This window comes from Mirounga angustirostris, unplaced genomic scaffold, assembly GCF_029215605.1.
Source record: "Mirounga angustirostris isolate CCGP_5_RB_7025 unplaced genomic scaffold, mMirAng1.0.hap1 SCAF_5, whole genome shotgun sequence".
Classification (NCBI taxonomy): Eukaryota; Metazoa; Chordata; class Mammalia; order Carnivora; family Phocidae; genus Mirounga; species Mirounga angustirostris.
The window spans coordinates 5,275,575-5,293,002 of record NW_026991713.1 but is presented as its reverse complement, the minus strand read 5'-3'; the positions used below and the strand labels follow the sequence as shown (position 1 = coordinate 5,293,002).

The window sequence follows — 17,428 nt, the reverse complement described above, 5'->3', positions numbered from 1 at the left end:
ATTAAGCACATTTCTCTCCTGGTGCATTAAGCTCGTTGGGCTCGCCCGCTCCTGGAAATGAGCAGCAGATTCTGTAACCTCCTGCTTTGGTGGGGCACCCCGCACCGTTTGGCTCCATGGGGGCTGTGGCCGCAGCCGATAAGCACAAAGGGGAGACAATGATGTGGCATGTTTGATAATTCTGGGTTTCTTTGGGGGTGGTGTCAGCCCTCTGCCCCCACCTTCTGCTTATTTTAGACTCTCTCTCCCTTTTTGTTAACTCATGACGGATTTTCATGACCAGTGATTAAAATTGCTTCCACGTCCTCACCAAAACCCGGCACAATTGATTGGTGGAAATGTGATAAATGCACCTTCCCCAAATCAAGGGAACAGAGCACACACATCACATCCAGATTAGCATGCATGCAGCCAGGATGCAGTGATTGCTAGGCGTTTGTGCTAAGCGGGGGACTGAGAAAGTGGGAGGCAGAACTGGATGGCCCTTTTGGGGTTCTGGGGAGGCTGGCCTCAGGGACGTGGGTCCGGCTGTTCATCAGGTAACATATGCCAACAAGCGCCAATTAAGTGATGGTGGCCCTCGAGGTCCTAGGGAAGCTGGGGCTCTTGTGCATACCCAGAGAAGCATGTTTGCCTGGGGGAGCCCCGCTCCACCATCCTTTGCTCCTGGCGTGGGGCTGCATTTTGATTTCACTGTGAGTCACTTGAGCCATGCTGCTGAGCCTCCTGTGGCTTTCTTCTCCTGGTCGCCGGTCACCATGCACGGTGGCTGGCCTCGGCTCCCTGTTGGTGCTTTGGGAGGCACTCTGGATTTTTCAGAATTAGCGTGGTGGCGGTGGTGTGTGTGGGGGGGTCACACGTGTTGCTGGCACCATCCAGCTGCCATCCTGATGTTTTATGTAGAGTTGGGGTTCTGTTATAATTCAGCCTAATTAGTGTCTGTTTTATTTTTTATTTTTATTTTTTTTATTCTTATGTTAATCCCCATACATTACATCATTAGCTTTAGATGAAGTGTTCATGATTCATTGTTTGTGCATAACACCCAGTGCTCCGTGCAGAATGTGCCCTCCTCAATACCCACCACCAGGCTAACCCATCCTCCCACCCCCCTCCCCTCTAGAACCCTGTTTGTTTTTCAGAGTCCATCGTCTCTCATGGTTCATCTAATTAGTGTCTGTTTTAAATGCTCAGCCACCATATGAAGATGTTTGCGGTGATGCCTGAGCCGAACATGAAGGATCTTTGAGATTAGATCATGCCTGATGTGCAGTGAGATGGATGTTTCGATGTCTGGATTTTTTGAGAATCGGTGACATGGCGGTACATGGCCCGTCATCACCTGAACAGTTAGCTTATGAGGCCGTTCTACCCCTCGATACTTATACATACCTGAGGCTTTCGGAGTCTGGTTTGGCTCGGTGCCGCCAGGTGGGCATGTCTGCTCTGTGCTGGGCCCACCTCTGAGGGCACAGGGGTGGTAGGGGTTGGCCTCTGCCTCTGGGAGTCTATAGTCTGGTAGTGAGACATTCACACACCCCCTTGGTCGTAACCGGGAGCACAGGGGCTGGCTGTGAGTTCATGGCCGGACCTTGCAGCCTTTTTTTACCCCCTAGATTTTATTTTATTTATTTACTTGAGAGAGAAAGCACAGAGGGAGAGGGAGAAGCAGACTCCCTGCTGAGCAGGGAGCCCGACACAGGGCTTGATCCCAGGACCCCGAGATCATGACCTGAGCCGAAGGCAGTTGCTTAACCAACTGAGTCACCCAGGCGCCCCTGGACCTCGCAGCCTTGCAAGTACTTGGCGCACTGGGTGAGCGTGTCAGGCGGGTGACTCCCTGTCACCCAGTGCAGGCGCTGATGGTGGGATAGGAAGGGGAGACCCCCAAATTACCGCTTGGCTGCTTCTTGTTAAATTAGTTGTCACGACAACCTTAGGATCGTGTCTGGTTATTATCCCCCTGCAGTGGAGAGACAGTAAAAGACAGAAGGAGATAAAGCATGTGCCCAAGAGTCTGTGGGTTCTCTATTCTGCCTGTACGTCACCCGCCCTGGGCTTGGGGGCTTTGGATGAGGGACCCTTTGGAGGGCTGGGGTGGGATGCCATGGGGAGGGATTTGGGCTTTGGGTGGTGAGGCAGTGGAAGGTGGGGGATGGTCTGCGGGCAGAGGAATGACTGATGGGCTGTGTTCTGGGGACGAAGTCTTGAGATAGTGTGGGAGGTGGATTGGACGGGAGGGACCCGGAGCTGAGACCTGCAGAGACTAGAGCAGACGCCGGCCATGTGCGGCCCCAGCCGCTGTATCTGGCCCCTGAGGATTCTACCTGCTGCATCTGGGAGGTGACTTGAATAAGCTGACCCACTTGCTCTCCACCTGAGCCGCCGGCCATGTTGTCCCCTTGTCCCTACAGGATCAGTCATCCTTTATGAGCGAGAAGCCCAGGCCCCTCCCGTGTCCTGGTTTCTGCTCACCAGGTGGTTTATATGGTAAACCTGACATTTCACATTCACCCAGAACTCTTTCTTCCTATTCTCCTTCCCACAGACAATGCGTTTCTCTGTGGTCCTCGCATTTTTCTGATCACCCAGGGCAAAGGGGAAGAAAAGGCCTGATCTGGGCCGGGGAATTGTCTGACGGCAGCTTCTGAGCTCTAGCCTTTTTTTTTTTTTTTTTTTTAAAGATTTTATTTATTTATTTGAGAGAGAGAGCACGAGCAGGGGGAAGAGACAGAGGGAGAGGGAGAAACAGACTCCCTGGTGAGCAGGGAGCCCGATGCGGGACTCGATCCCAAGACCCTGAGATCATGACCTGAGCCGAAGGCAGACGCTTAACCGCCTGAGCCACCCAGGAGTCCCTAGACTTTTTTTGTTTTTATACTTAAGCAACTTTTGGTATTCAGAAGACCTACTTTCCTGGAGATGGGTGGATGGCTTTGTTCTCGCTGGCCTCTCTTCCGGATGCCTGCAGCAGGTGGGTGGTCGCAACGCGCGCCCCAGCCGATGAGGTTTGGGAATGAGGCTCCAGAGGCAGCTTATCCCAATAAGTCCCTAATTGCAGAGCAGAATCCTTCCTCTGAGCCCTCACCCTCCCCGCGGCCACATTGCAGTAATTGGGTCCTTGGTGACCCACGACTGCCGGGCTAATGTAAGCCTTAATGGAAACTCTCCTTTTCCACCCAATTAAGTGGCTGGAAGTGGCATGTTTTGCAAGAACAGTCTGTTCCCTGTTCTCCTGACTTTGCGTCTCTTACCTGAATTCTCCCGTTCAGCTCCTTTTTGTCTACATAAACACGTACTCATTCGTCCCACAAATATTTATTGCGTGCTTATCACGTGTCAGGTTTTGTGCGGGCTGTGAGGCCATGGTCCTGAGCAGCACCCAGCCCCCGTGCAGTCCTGGGTGGCGGCAGGGAGGCACGCCCACCCCGCAGCTGCACCAACAGGGGGTAAAGGACTGTAGTTGTCATGGGCAAGGGGAGCTGTAGGGAGCCAGAGGAGGAACCCTCACTCCGTCTGGGGCCCGAGTGCAGAGTGCCATCCGGACAAATCTAGGGGGTGGAGTGGAGTTAGCCAGATAGAAAGTGGAGGGCATCTATGGTGGTGGGGACAGTTGGGGCAGAGATGTGACAGACATGACTGGTTTGGGGATGGCCTCGTTAGAAGGTGTGTGTGGAAGTCAGGAGCTGCAGCTTGTTGAGAAGTGGGGTCTGCTCATCAAGTGTTTGGGGGAGCTTGCGTTTTACCCTGGAGCTGGAGGGAGCCGTGTTGTGGGTTACACCAGGGACATGCTTAGCTTTGCGTGCCGGAAGGACTGCTGCCTCAGAGAGGACTCTGTTTGCAAATGACAGAAAACTCAAAGTGGATTAAGAACAAAATGGAATTCACTGGTGCCTCTTGACAGAAAGGGCCACGGGGGGCTGGCCTCAGGTAAGGCTTGATCTAGCACACAAATGGTGTGGCCAAACTGTTCTCTCAGGTCTGTCCATGCAGTGCCTTCATTTCCAGGTTCTGTTTGGTGGTAGGATGATGGTGCAACTTCCACCTGTGTCCTTGCTGGGTCAAGGCCACTGGGGCAAAGTGCCCGTCTCATTCTGCATTCCCAGTACGGTCTTGTAGCTGTCGACTCTGAGCAGGCCAAACCCATTCCTGACTTGATACCTGTGTTCCGGGGAGTGCAGCGAACCCATTGGCTCCACACTGGGGCTGGGGGCAGGTCCCCACCTGGATTGTAACGCCTGCTAATGAGGGGTATGTGCTGGTTCCCTCCAAGGGAAGGCTGGGTTCTGGTTTGACCAAAAGAAGGTGACAGGGTGCTGGGGAGAAGAAATAGCCAAGTCCAGGACAGTCACCAAAGAAGGAGAGAGGCCACGGCGGGGCCCATGGGAGGCCGAGTGGCCGTCCTGGTGACAGGTTCCTCCCCTCTCCCCACGGCTGCCCCAGGGACAGGACACAAGATGGAGAATCTGAGGAGGGTCCTGTCCAGCCTCTTGCTTCCTCCCTCTGTGTTCTTTGCATGTGTATGTGTTTGGGGGCCTTCCGCCTTCAGCCTTCTGGCTCCAGAATCAGGTTATCATTTGCAGTGGCTTTGTGTGAGGTCAGAGCTGTGCTGTGAGGTTCCCTCTCTGAATTTCTCTCTCCTTCCGGATTGCTTGCCGTGTCCCCCGAGGCTGGCAGTGCTGCCGGGAGAATCCCAAGCACCCCCTGCCCCCCGCATCCTAGGGCCATTTCTGCTACTGAACCCATTTTCCTAGGGTGTAGGAACCAGCCCTTTGAAAAAGAGGGTCTTGGGAGAAACCTGGGTGGCAAATGAACTCCTTCATTATTGCTGCCGAAACAGGCAGCTCTGCCTTTGGCTCAAGATCGAGAACAGGGATTCGGAGAAGGACTGACGTTCTGGGCTCTCCCCACAGGCAGCAAACGGTCTGTATTTCCCTCTGATCCCACTGGAAGCGGGAAGATGGTGTGGTTTGGGAAACTGCAGGCCTTGGGTGGGTCGGATCCATCCCTAACTGGCTGGGCCAGCTTGGACGTGGCTCAGTGTTTTAGAGACCTCATCTGTAGGGGGAGCGTCGCTTGACAGCATGTGTGGGGTGTGCCCACTAAATCTCCTTCCTTCCTGGGGAGGGAAACCTCTGTGGAAACCTCTGTGGCAGGTGCTGGCCAGGTAGAAAGTTGTGGAAACTTGACCCCTGTCTTCATTTCTGAAAGGAGCATGAAAGTCGCTCACCGGTTTGGATTTCAGGAGTAGGCGGGGTAGGATGTCTACTAAGTTCTTACCGTTCTAGGTGTTGATGGTCAGTGCTCACCGACCGGCATCAGCAACATCGCCTTGGGGCTGGTTATTGACACCTCGTCTTGGACCCTGCCTAGACCTGCTGGATCAGAATCTGCCTGTTAGCCCAGAGGATCCTAAGTGCATTGAAGTTTGGGAACCTGGCTGAGTGCTCAGGAGGGTGCATGGTTAGCAGAGGCCCCTGGGCGGGCTCTGGCTTACGATGGGAGCGGGGACGTGACCGGCATCCAGGCGGTGACTGGGATATCCACGGTGTTGTCTCAGGGCCGGTCCTGTCTCATCCCGCAGGGTTCCCTGAGGATGCGGCCCCTCAGCTCCCCTCCACACCTTTCCCACGCTGACCCAGGCAACCATGCACTTCCCGGGGGTCCCCTAAGCCAGAGGCCATGGAATGATCTGTTCAGTAAAAGCACAGAGGAGCAGCAGATGGGCTTCAGTGCTGGGGACAGGGGATTCCAAGGTTCTGAGCTGCGTAGATGCCTCTCGCATCCAGCAAAAGCATTTCCCGGAGCCTGGAGGGGATGACAGAATTGCCTGGGGGAGATCCATTCCTTCACCCCCAAAACTCGCTGCTTCTCGCTTGCCTGCACACGAAGTCATGGGCGCATGGCCCTCTGTGACTTCCTCGGGGCTCAGCAGCAGACACACCACTCTTTTGATGCAGGCCGTCCTGCAGGGAAGCCCCGGGTCTGTGGCCTGGACAGGCTCGGCTCCGGCAGGCCTCCTTCCCTGTAGGATCGGCTATCGCGGGCTGCGGGCCCCACGGGGGCACCGACTCCTCGGGGAATGTCTGTTTCTTGTTCCTCCTTTTGATTTCATCTCACAATAATGTAGGAACATGCTTGTGGCCCAGCCTTTCTGTCTCCTCCTTCCCTCCGCCCTCGTCCCTTCGAGGTGACACTGCTCTTGTCATTTGGGAGTGGAGCCTTTCCTTCTTTTCTCTACGAATGGAGATGCGTACACCTAGAAATACGTAGTTCGGGGCTTCTCATTGTGTTGTTTGCATAAATATCCTGCTGTTTTGTTTTTAAAGCAGCGCGGTATGTATTGCACTGGGGGGAATCATGCATTTACTCCTTTAGAGCCTCTCTGTACTGGGCGCTAGGCCAGGCTGTGGGGTGGAAGGGGCCAGGCACGTCCTTCCCCTCCATCTGGGGCCGGCACCCGGACCCTCGGCGGCCTGAGAGCAGGCCCCGTCCGTCTTGTTCTCCTGTCCCCTTAGTGCCTGGCCAAGTGCCAACGCGGAGGTGGCCTTTGACCTGCGTTCATTAGATCAGCAGCCTGCTGAACCCGAGGCTCGCCGCTGCCTCAACAGGACAGATCTTCAGCTGCGAGCTCTTGATGTCGGGGTCAGTAACGCCCGCTGACCTCCTTTGGATTTTGCTTTATTGAAATGCTCACACATTTATTTTAGCCTCGAAACTTATTTCGTCTTGAGAAATGGGATGGAAACTCGTGCCCCAGCAGAGCAAACCCTATAAATCAGATGTCAGGCTGAGCCATCCTTACGGTGTGGGCCACAGTCTTGGGACTTTCTTATTCCTGTGGTGTTGTCAGCATGGTTCAGACACTCATCCTCAGCTGAGAAATTACCGCGAGTTAAACACACATAAATACACTGAGCTCCTTATGATGGGCCAGCATCCTCAGATTCCATTCCGCAGCGAAAACAAACCGGATCTGCCACTTTAAAGGTCAAGAGGCTCTCTCTTGTATGTTTTCCCTCGCGGATCGCGGAAAGTAATTTCCTTCTTGTCCCACATCCGGGTTGGGAAGGGCAGCTGCGCTCCTTGGGGACATCAGGTCCCAGAGCCTTTGACTCCAGGCCGGATGCAGCCACCCATCCGCTAGAATCCTGAGAATGGTGGAGATTGAACCTAGACATCATAACCTCCCGGGAAAGACCCGGCCTCACATTCCAAGGCCTTTGCAAGCATGGTAGCTCTGGAAAGAACTCCCCACCCCACGTGGTGATCGTAGCTTGGGGTGAACACTGTCTCTTCGGAGATTAGAAAGAGTGGTCCCCCCTCCCCCAGCAGTCCGGTCCGCTCTGCGGGACACATCTTCCCTGGGCCCTGTTTCAACGGAGCTGTGAGATTGTCATGTGCCATACAACGGGACTCACTTTCAGCAGAACCACTGAGTGAGGAGCTCCATGGACGGTGAATTTCATTATTCTCATCAACTGTGACTTCTGCGGAGAAACGACCCCTCTGAGCGCGGACAGAAGCCCTCACTGTTGGGCAGAGGCTGGGAAAGCCTCACGGTTGGGTCTTCCTAAGCACCGGGAAGTTTCTGTCCCCCCCGACTGCCCTAGCCCGGCCCTTGGGGGCACATGCGCCTCTCCCTTCCCTTCGTTTTCCTGGCAACTCCAAGGACCTCTCCGTTCCCTTGCGGACCGGCCCGGCCTGGGAGTGGGTGTGTCTAGACCCGGGCGGGTAAGCGTCCAGAGCTGAGGCAGCTTTCCTGCCATTTTCTGGCCCCTCTTGTAGACGTGGATCAGGTGACGCGCTGTTTTGTGGGGGCTTTCTCTTTGATCCGGTTCCCACGGTGCTGCGGAAAATTCTCCTCCTGATCTTTTGTTCTGCACAAAAACCAAGAAGCGTAGCTATGCGTAAAAAAGTCTCCATAGGTGGCCAAACATCACGGCTGTGTTGAAATGTCAGAAAATGGAATTGTCACTGCTTTAGCGTCCGAGGCCGCAGCCCACCCCTCGGCAGGGCTTTGCATCCGCCACGAAGCCCCGCGGGTGAGCCCCCCGTGGCTCCCTGCACCCCATCTTTGCAGGGGGTGCCTTGTGATCCCCCTTCCTGCCCCGGCGCCCCTCGTGGAACGAGAGGTCGAGAAGCCTTTGTGTAAGTTTAGATTCACGTGTCCCTGACGGTGACCTTGCTCTGTGAGTCCGGCAGTTTCAGGGTATGCGTTCTCAAGAATGTCAAAGGGGAAAAAAAAACAAGGTGCCTAAAAGCCTGTTTTTTTGGAAGGAGCCTGGGTATAAATAAATAAATGAAACCCATACAAAGAAAAAGATTAAAAAAAAAAATCAAAGATGGAACCTTTGCATTTGGCCTGGGGTGCAAAAGGCAGGCTCTTTATGAGATGCTTTCAAGTGTTGAGGTTTTAGTTTCCAGTTCTTTCCTCCTTTTTATGTGCTTGTAATTCCAAGCAGGAGAGGTTTTTTTTTTTTTTTGAGCCTTGCCCAGTCCTTGGGTGGGGTGATGGAAAAGGAACGGGCTTTGGAAACATGCTTGTATACATCGATCCAGCAGATGCTAAAAGCTAGCATTTATTGAGCCCTTACTGCATGCCAGCACCTCATTGAGTCTTGTAATCTCTTACTGAGGGGTGCCCCCATTTCACAGATGGCAGCTGAAGTACAGAGCAAATAAGTAGCTTGCCCAGGATCATCAGCTCATCAGTGGTCGAGCCGGGATCTGAAACCAGCAGATCGGCTCCAGGGTTCGAAGCCTTCCATTGTACTGGTCCTCAAATATGAAGACCTACAGTGCACAGGAGCTGAGCTAGTGCTGGTGTGGGTGGGCAGACGGTCCAGGAAGGAGAAAGTTGGACGGCTGTGTGATGTGAGCTGGCAGAGAGGAGCCCAGCTTGGGAAGGGAGCACCCAGGAGGGCTTCCTGAAGGAGGTTGCCAATAAGCTGAGGCTTGAAGGTGCGTAGGACTTAGCCAGGCATAGTGAGGTGCGGGACCACATAGAACCGGGTTCAGTCCTGACTCTGGGGCTCACTGGGGGGTGTATATCAGGTGCCTTCACATGTAACAGGTGCTGGCCCTGCTAGGACCCAGCCGCTCCCTCACTTGTTAGGAGATGCAATGAATGGATGTCATGGAAGTTGCCTGGTGCGTAATGGGTACTCCGGAAACATTAGTGGCCCTCTGTCCACTTCCCACGGATGGGTGGGAACGTGGATTGTACATTCACTGCGACCTGAGGTTGCAAACTGATGGCCCCGGGTTGGCCCACAGAATTGGAACGATGTGCTTGCATTTATAAATTGGGAGATTCCACGCTCAATCTTAAATTTGAGCTTTTCTGAAAGCTTGTAAGACGTGATTGCTGTCTGCATGTCCCGGTCTGCCCTCTGCCCCCGCTGAGTGAGGGGTGGCCGTCCCCAAAGGGACACTTGGGCTATCAAATGCCCCCCCACCCCCCCTCGGCTCTGTCTTCTGACCTGGCCTCCATCCTTCCTCTCAACCTCCTGGCTTTGCCCCCAGCCTCGTGTCCCCTGTGCGGCCCATGGCCATGCAGTGGCACCCCTGGGAGGTGGACTTGGGTGCAGCGGAAACCTTTGCCATGGATTTCCTCGTGGCTGGCTATCAGGTTTTATGTGGACGAGGGCATTCATCTCAAAACAATGGCACGCACTCAGGAACTCAGTGTGTCCTCAGCCTCATGGCATCGAGCCCCCGTCCGTTTGAATGTCCACACCCGTTGTGCGCACCAGACGCCGACTCTCCCGGGCGAGCGGATCTTTCTCTGAGACTCAAGGCAGCCGGCATTTTGCATCTTTGAAGTGTTCGGCTTTCTGGCAAATGGACCAGTACTTTAAAAACAAGAACATTCCAGGGATTAACGGAAAGCCACTAAACTGGCAGAGTGGGGTTCTTAGGGAGAAGCCATGGTTCAAGAGGAGCCCCTCCTTCCAAATGTCAGACTGACCCTTGGAAGACGGTAATCAGATATAGACAGGAAGGTCCTCAGTGACGGGGCTGTGTCCCCTGGGGAACGCAGGCTCTGAGAAATAGAGTCCTGAAGAGGTATCTGTCGAACCCTCCCGTGGTTCAGCATCGATGTGGCTGCGTGGTGGGCTTCCAGAGTCCAGGCTCCGATCTGTTACCCGTATGCTTTGTAGAGAGTCCCAGAGTCCCTTCTCCAGAGTCTTGCCATCTTTCAAAGCTGCACTCAATTGCTGCCTCCTCCAGGAAGCCTTCCCTGGTTCTTCCTGGGGTGCGGGAGAGGCACGCCCTCCCCTTCTCCACTCTTTCCTTTGTCCCTCTCTTGGAGCCTGCTTTCCCATCTCCGTTCCTCACCTTCACAGAGCTTGTGCTCTGAACCAGGAGCTGAGCACTCATGGTCTCACTTAGTCCTCAGAACTCCCTGAGGAGTGCTGTCACCCCCATATTACGGATGGGGAAACTGAGGCTTGGCAAGGGGAAGGGACCCCTCCAGGCCACGCGCCCGCGTGTGGCAAAGTGGGATTTGGACCCCTGGCTCTGTGGTCACAGACCCGGGCTCGTCAGCGTTGGCCCTGCCCTTGTTTCCCTCAGAGCTTTGCACACAACACGCTCCTTTGGAATGTGGTGTTGAGCCAGAGCCCGGGCGGTTCTGTGAGAGCGTTCCTCGTTTATTAAGGTCGAGAAATCTCGGGTCCTGTTTAGTGTTATCTTTGATGTTGAAGGGCAGAGTGGAAATTTCTGTTTCCATGTGACCCAATTTCTGTGCTTTGAAAATGCTGTTTGCTTTCTCTTGCCCTGCTCCCCATGTCTTTGAGATCAGACAGCAGGGCCCCCTGGAAGCATTTCTGCGTGTCCACCCTTCCGCCCTCTCCGTCGCACGGCCTGTGTCCCGGTGAAAGCATGACTCGTGCGGCATCTTTCTGAGCCGAGTTGTGGGCTCGTTGTCATGACTCACCTGTCCCGCCCTCCGCCTTTTCTTCTTTCCCGGGCTGTGAACATAACCACATCCCCAACCACCTGGACCTCAAGGGACCCCCCCGGCCTCTTCGTCCTTCTGTGATATCAGCCCGGGAAATGGGACTTAGGCGTTCAGGGTCTCCGCATACACCCCGCTCACCGGTTCAGGAGCTCCTCGTGTATACAATGCAAGATCCCCTTTTCCGCTTTCCTCTTTCTGCCTTTGGAAGCTTTTTGCTGGCTAAGATGCTCCTCGTAACTCATTACACAGTAAAAGCGATTGCTGAAATGGGGTCGCTGCTTTCGGAGCTGGCCTGGGCCCCCCGTGGGCGTCTGTGGACTATTGCTGGGGGGCATCTCCAAAACCTACCTCTGCATCATCACACTTGAAGGTGCTGAGCGTTTGTGTGTGTCTCGCACAGGGTTAAGCTAAGGGGTCAGGGATACAAAGACGGCTGTGCGTGCCGTCTGTTCCTAGGACGTGCCCTGGGGAGGCGGGTGTGCGTGCGCGCGGCTGACCGCGGGGACGACTTCCAGCTTCCAGACCGGGATGTTGTTGGCAGAGGGTCCACTTTTCCTTTTCTTTCTTTTTTTTTTTTATTGTGGTAGAACATACATAACATAAAATGTATCATTTTAACCCTTTGTGAGCGTGTGCGTGACGCCACCATCGTCTCCTGAAGCTTTTCACCGTCCAGCGTGGAAACTCCGTCCGCGTTAAACACGAACCCCCCTCCCCCCGCCATCCGACTTTACCTCTGAGGCTGGGTGACTCTGGGTCCCTCACTGTGTTTGTCCTACTGTGACTGCCACGTGGCGTGCTGTCCTTGTGTTTCATCCGTGCGGTAGCAGGTGTTAGGACAGCCTTCCCTCCTACGGGCGAGTAGCGTTCCGTCGTACGGGTAGGTCGCCTCTTGCTCAGTCACCCACCCATCAGTGGGCTCTTAGGGTGCTGCCACCTCCTGTGAATCGTGCTGCTAGGGGACGTGGGGATGCGAGAGCTTACTTTGTAATAAGCCTCATCTCAGGGCCTTCCGGTGTGAGACGCGGGCATTCTCTCGCGGGGCAGGGGGCTGGCCGTCCACGGAGCCCACTGTGTGCCTGGCTCTGGGCTGGAGAGCTGACATTCATCATTTCATCCTCCCAGGGGCCCTGAGGGGTGACTGGGACTTGCCTGGGGTCTCACCACTAGAGAGTTGGGGCGTACCGCCCCAGCCTGCCTGCTCCAAAGCCATCAGGCCCTGTCCCCTTGGTTACTCTTCAGATGCCTGGGATAGGCGGTGTGAATGGTTCACGGTGACTCTGGTATTGGAAGAGGAAAGAGGTTTTCACGTATGAGAAGTTTTCACGGAAGAGAAGGCCGGAGCTCACCGGTGACCCGGGACCACCAATGGGGAGGCCAGTCCGTGGCGTGTGGTGGGGGACTGTGGCCCAGAGCTCTCAACCAGGGCTGTCAAAAGCATCGGGTGCCCAGGCCCCACCCATTGAATCAGATCCTGGGGCTGGACGCTGGAGTTCCAGGAGTAGGTGGGCACCGGAGGAAACAGTGGGACAGGGCAAGGGTGTTGGTCCCCGGGGGTCCCAGTGGTACACTCTGGCAGATGTGATTCGAGGCGTTTTCCTGGGGGGCAAAGGATCCTTTCTGCCCCTGGCATCCATGCTGTGCCTCTGATCCTGTAGCCCTTTGCACCCTGTGATTATTGAGTGTTCCCCCAACACACACACACACAGAGCGGCTGGTGGTCCACACCGCAGGTCATGGTGCCTCCAGCTCGAAGCCTCGGGTCAGGTTGGTTAGATTCTGTTGCACGCTCTGTTGCCCCAGTGCTGGCCGTTACCTGCTGTCAGGCTTCTGTTCCCTTGAACCTGACCATTGACAACAGCATCGCTCTAAATTCGGGACTTGCCTGTGTGCACGTTGGGAGCGGCCTCCACCCCCAGATCCCATGGCTGAGGACACAGCTCTCCAGGGAGCAGCGGAGAGCCCGCCATTTCAGGCCCTGTCGCTGCGGTTCCAGCTTTGTCTATCTCAGCAGGCTAGGGTGGATCTGGAAGCATCCAGAAGCTTCCGTGTCTTAGTCATGTATTCCAAAGAGCAGCGGAAACAGACTGGCAGGGCTTGGCGGGCATCAGGAAATACTTGGCGCCAGAGGGAAGCACTGCAGAACGAATTCTCAGTTCGGAGCATTTTTGCTCGGACTCTTTCTGGGCGACAGGCCATTTAGGAATGTTTGTTAAATGCTTGAAAAGCAGGAGTTGATTCCTGCGTGTTTCCACTGCCGACATGCGAGGCCACGGTACTCCGTTGACGCTGACCCTTGTTTTCCTTTCTCGACAGTGAGTGACCTGCAGGAAGAAGGCAGACATGCCATCAATTCGCCGATGTCCCCCGCCTCGGCAGATGTCCACCCCGAAGACACCCTGCTAGGTACCGTGGGCTCTGCCAACCCCTGTCGTGACGCTGCTGAGCTCCCCCGGCTGGTGAGGCTGAGGAGGAGCACCAGGGGGATGGCCTGGTGACCAGACATCACGCCTGGTGGCATCCGAGAGTCTGGGCTCTTAGCTCAAGGTCACGTTTAGAAAAGTCGGTAGGAAAGAAAACCCAGTCTTCCTTTGTAAGTTTCTGCCTGTCTGATTTCAAACGTCGGTTGACGTACGATGAGGCCAACGGATCGAGAGTTGAACAGCATTGAAAAGACAGCTTGTTATACACCCAGTCCCGAGGTGGGGGCACGCCAGGGTTGGGCAGGAAGCAGGAGGGAGGGGAAGGCGCGGCCTTTCTTTTCTTGTGGGAAGGACGGGGTGGGGCAGTGTAGGCAGGTGTGGACTGGCTGGTTGGGATAATCTCGGGGGGCTCTAGGGGCTCTCCTGATGGGTGTGTCCCGGGCCCTGGGAGGGGCAGTGTCTCTAGGTCCCCAGGCCCCAAGGTGTCAAAGCATTCGAAAATATAGAAAGTAAGAAACATAGTTAATACACCCTAATCTCTGCGCAAGCCAGAGCTGTCCCGAGGCCATGGGCTTGCTGGGTAGGACCCACCAAGTGGTGAAGGCCCCGGTACCCACCTCCTTGAGACCACATCACAGCCAGCACTGATGAGGTGACAGTCTGGACACATTTTTCTTTTTTTTTCTTTTTTTAAAGATTTTATTTATTCATTTGACAGAGAGAGACACAGCGAGAGAGGGAACACAAGCAGGGGGAGTGGGAGAGGGAGAAGCAGGCTCCCGGCAGAGCAGAGAGCCCGATGCGGGGCTCGATTCCAGGACCCTGGGATCATGACCTGAGCCGAAGGCAGACGCTTAACGACTGAGCCACCCAGGCGCCCCTGGACACATTTCTCTTAAAGCGTGTTTTGGGATCTGATCAGTCTGAAAGGTGGTTGTGGAACATTCTGCTTATCTCTAAACCCTGGTTCAAAGGGAAGTCCCGGTTTGTCCGTCCTTTGTGGTTTCCACGACAAGGCCAGGCCAGCAAGAGCTTGCAGAGAAATGCAAACACAGGTTCAGCTTGGCAGACCTGAAGCCAAGTGCTGGACAAGGACCCTGAGATCCTGCTGAGGTCCACTGTGGCCCCTCTCCTCTTGGAAGAGCATGACTCTTCACTGTACATGCTGCTGGTCATCTTCAGTCTGGCTGAAGAGCATGCTCCTGGGTGACCCTCTCTAAGGGGAAACGGGGGACTCGCTCGTGGGTCTGGAAATTAGCTGGACACAGAACAGGATGCTCCATCTCGGCACTGTGGATATCTGGCACTGGGTAATTCTTTATCATGGGGGCTATCCTGGGTCTTGTGGGGTTTGAGCATCCCTGACCTCTATCCATGAGGTGCCACCAGCTGGGACAACCAAAAATGTCTCCAGACATTGCTACATGCCCCCTGGGGTGGGGGAAGGACACAGTTGCTCCTGTTGAGAACTCTGATTTAGACCAATGGGGGCGCTAGAAGGTTTATCCTAAACACATGGCAGGCTCTTGTTTTGTCGATAATGCCTTGAACTTGCCTTTCCCTGGGCCCTAACCCTCCTCGTTTTGCCATCTTTATAAATAGCCACTCTTGGGCAAAGGGAGTTGGTGTCCTTCAGTTTGTTCCATAAGGTTCTGCTTGTCCCTGAAGCTCGTGTGACCTTGATAAGGACTGACCTGGTCAGCACCTGGAACTGAGATCTGAAAGGTGAAGGGGATGTGTAGTGGAGGAAGAGGGTATCAGATAGGGAGCAGCATGTGCCAAGGTCCTGTGGCAGGCAGTGGTGACGCTTGCTGAGGAGATAGGGAAGGCTGGAAGGGCTGGAGGGTGGAGAGTGCCAGGGACAGCTGAGGAAGTGAGGCTGCAGAGGGCCTTGGAGGCACATGGAGGGTGCTGGCCTTGGTCCCAGGAGCACTGGGAGGCTGCTGAGGGCCTTACATCACAAGGGACCCCTGTGTGTTCTCCTGTGTGTTACCTGGAGCGTCTCTCTCAAGCATCAGACCTGTATGACTCCAAAAATAGTTCTCCATTTAGTGAGGTTTTAAAATTTGCTATTGTGAAGCCAGTCCTCTCAAAGCCATTCTGTTCCCACTGGCATGGACAGGGGCCCTAGCTCTGTGGGAGCGTGGTCATCGCCACCTGTGTGTCCTGCGGGCTCTTCCCCTGCTCAGGTCCCGAGGCCTCCCCCTCCGCATCCCCTTGTGTGGTCCGCGGTGCCTCCCACACCCTCTCCTTGTGCGCTGGCGTGGCCAGTTTTGTTCTGGATGGTGTCGGGCCGCCGGGGGGCTTTCCCGTGTGTAGCCCCTCTTCCTCACTATCATGCCAGCCCCTCTGCAGCGGCTCCTGGGCCCCAATGCCTGTAGATCGAGGCCTGAACATGGAGGGAAGACGGGTAACAAATAAACAGAAGAGGCATGAACACATTTTATTGTGAAACATCATCCACCCCCTTCCTTTTTTTTTTTTTGCGATTTTTTTGTCTAAATTTTTGGTTCATCCTATTTTACGGAGTGGGGAACTTTCTCGGTGTACGTATTTATTAACAGCGGCTGCCAGGAGCTTTTCCCACAGATCTGATTCAGCCCGTGTGTGTGCTGTCCTCCCAGTGCGTGACCCACAGAGGGAATGACTGGCTTCCCTGCTCTCAGTCCTTCTCCCCGACTACGGGCAAGGGGAGTCGGTCGTCCCCACAGCCCTGCCGTGCCTGCTAGTGCTGACCGTGACTCTCTTCCCTGGCAGAGGAGAACGAGGAGCGCACGATGATCGACCCCACCTCCAAGGATGACCCCAAATTCAAGGAGCTGGTCAAGGTAAGGAGCACCTCGGTCAGTGCCTTCCTTCTGGGCTGTGGTGGGCGGACTGCTGGGGTGGGAAGGGGGGTGGAGGGTTAGGGGTGGGCCCCGGAGCTGGTCCCCAGGGTCAGGGAAGCCGCGACGGGAGGGCTGGGGACCCCGTGGCTAATTCAGAGTGTCAACGGCAGCTTCTGTCTCCTTAGCCTGGTTTCTGAGCCCCGGCTCAGCGGTGAGGCTTTATTTGCGGTATTGGTGTGTGTTTGCCGATTGCAGTTTTGATTGTTCTGATCTAAACCACGATGGGCCTTCAGGAGTTAATCCCCCCTGATGGATGAGCAAAGGCTCGGGCGCTGACAGCGTCCTCGCCCCGTGAGACCCAGCTCCGCACCAGAGCAGGTGGCCGTGGAAAAGCTTTCACTTCGGCAGCCCGAGGCGGACACAGGTGACCCCCGGGCTTTGAGGACGCTGTCCGTGACAGTCCATGCCACAGACACGGGCTATTAGAAGTGCTCTTGAAAACGTTTCTCCACCTTAGTCGGCGCCGTTGGGCCCGACGTGGCGCAGAACCGCGTTCTCACGGGGACTGGCGCAGGATCAGGAACGCTTTTGCCAAATTGTCTCCTGGTAAAAGTTGACCTTGAAAAGGCCCGTGTTAGGGCCCACCCAAAAACCTTGATTCCTAACAACTGACGTTACCTGGTTTACTTTATTAAGAACTTTTTTCCCTCTAATATTCGCTCTGTTACTCTGAACACAAGAATGTTGGTGAGGAAAGTGACCCTGTCTTTGAGCCACCAAAGACTATTATGGGGGATGTTTCAGTAGTAGAAAGGGTTTGCACTGTATCAGTTGGGCTTCTCCAGAGAAACAGAACCAACAGAGTGGACCCATCTATCCATCTGTCTACATCTAGATGTAATGATTATTATGACAGATGGGCTTACATGATTAGAGCCCCACGATCTGCTGTCCACAGCCAGACACCCAGCAAAGCAGGTGCCGTAATTCCAAGGCGGGCGGGCCAGGAAGGCCGAGGACAGGGTTGAACGTGCAGCTCAGCCGGCAGGCCCGGGAGGGTGAATCCCACCTTCCTCCACGTTTTTGGGCTATTCGGGTCCTCAGTGGATTGCGTGAGGCCCTCCCGTGTCATCCATGTCTCCTCTGCTTTGCTCAGTCTGCCAGTTCAAGTGCTCATCTCTTCTGGAAACATCCTCGCAGACCTAGCC

At 55.0% G+C, this 17,428-nt stretch overlaps 1 protein-coding gene across 2 annotated transcripts in view; it reads left to right on the top strand.

Moving 5' to 3' along the window:
* PARVB (parvin beta) overlaps window positions 1–17,428 on the top strand; it is a 95,075-nt gene that overhangs the window by 31,433 nt on the left and 46,214 nt on the right. For both annotated transcript variants that reach the window (XM_045872360.3, XM_064590500.1), the window contains exons 2-3: window positions 13,286–13,375; window positions 16,150–16,220. In XM_045872360.3, the coding sequence (XP_045728316.1) occupies window positions 13,286–13,375; window positions 16,150–16,220 (161 nt within the window). The remainder of the gene's footprint in view (window positions 1–13,285; window positions 13,376–16,149; window positions 16,221–17,428) is intronic.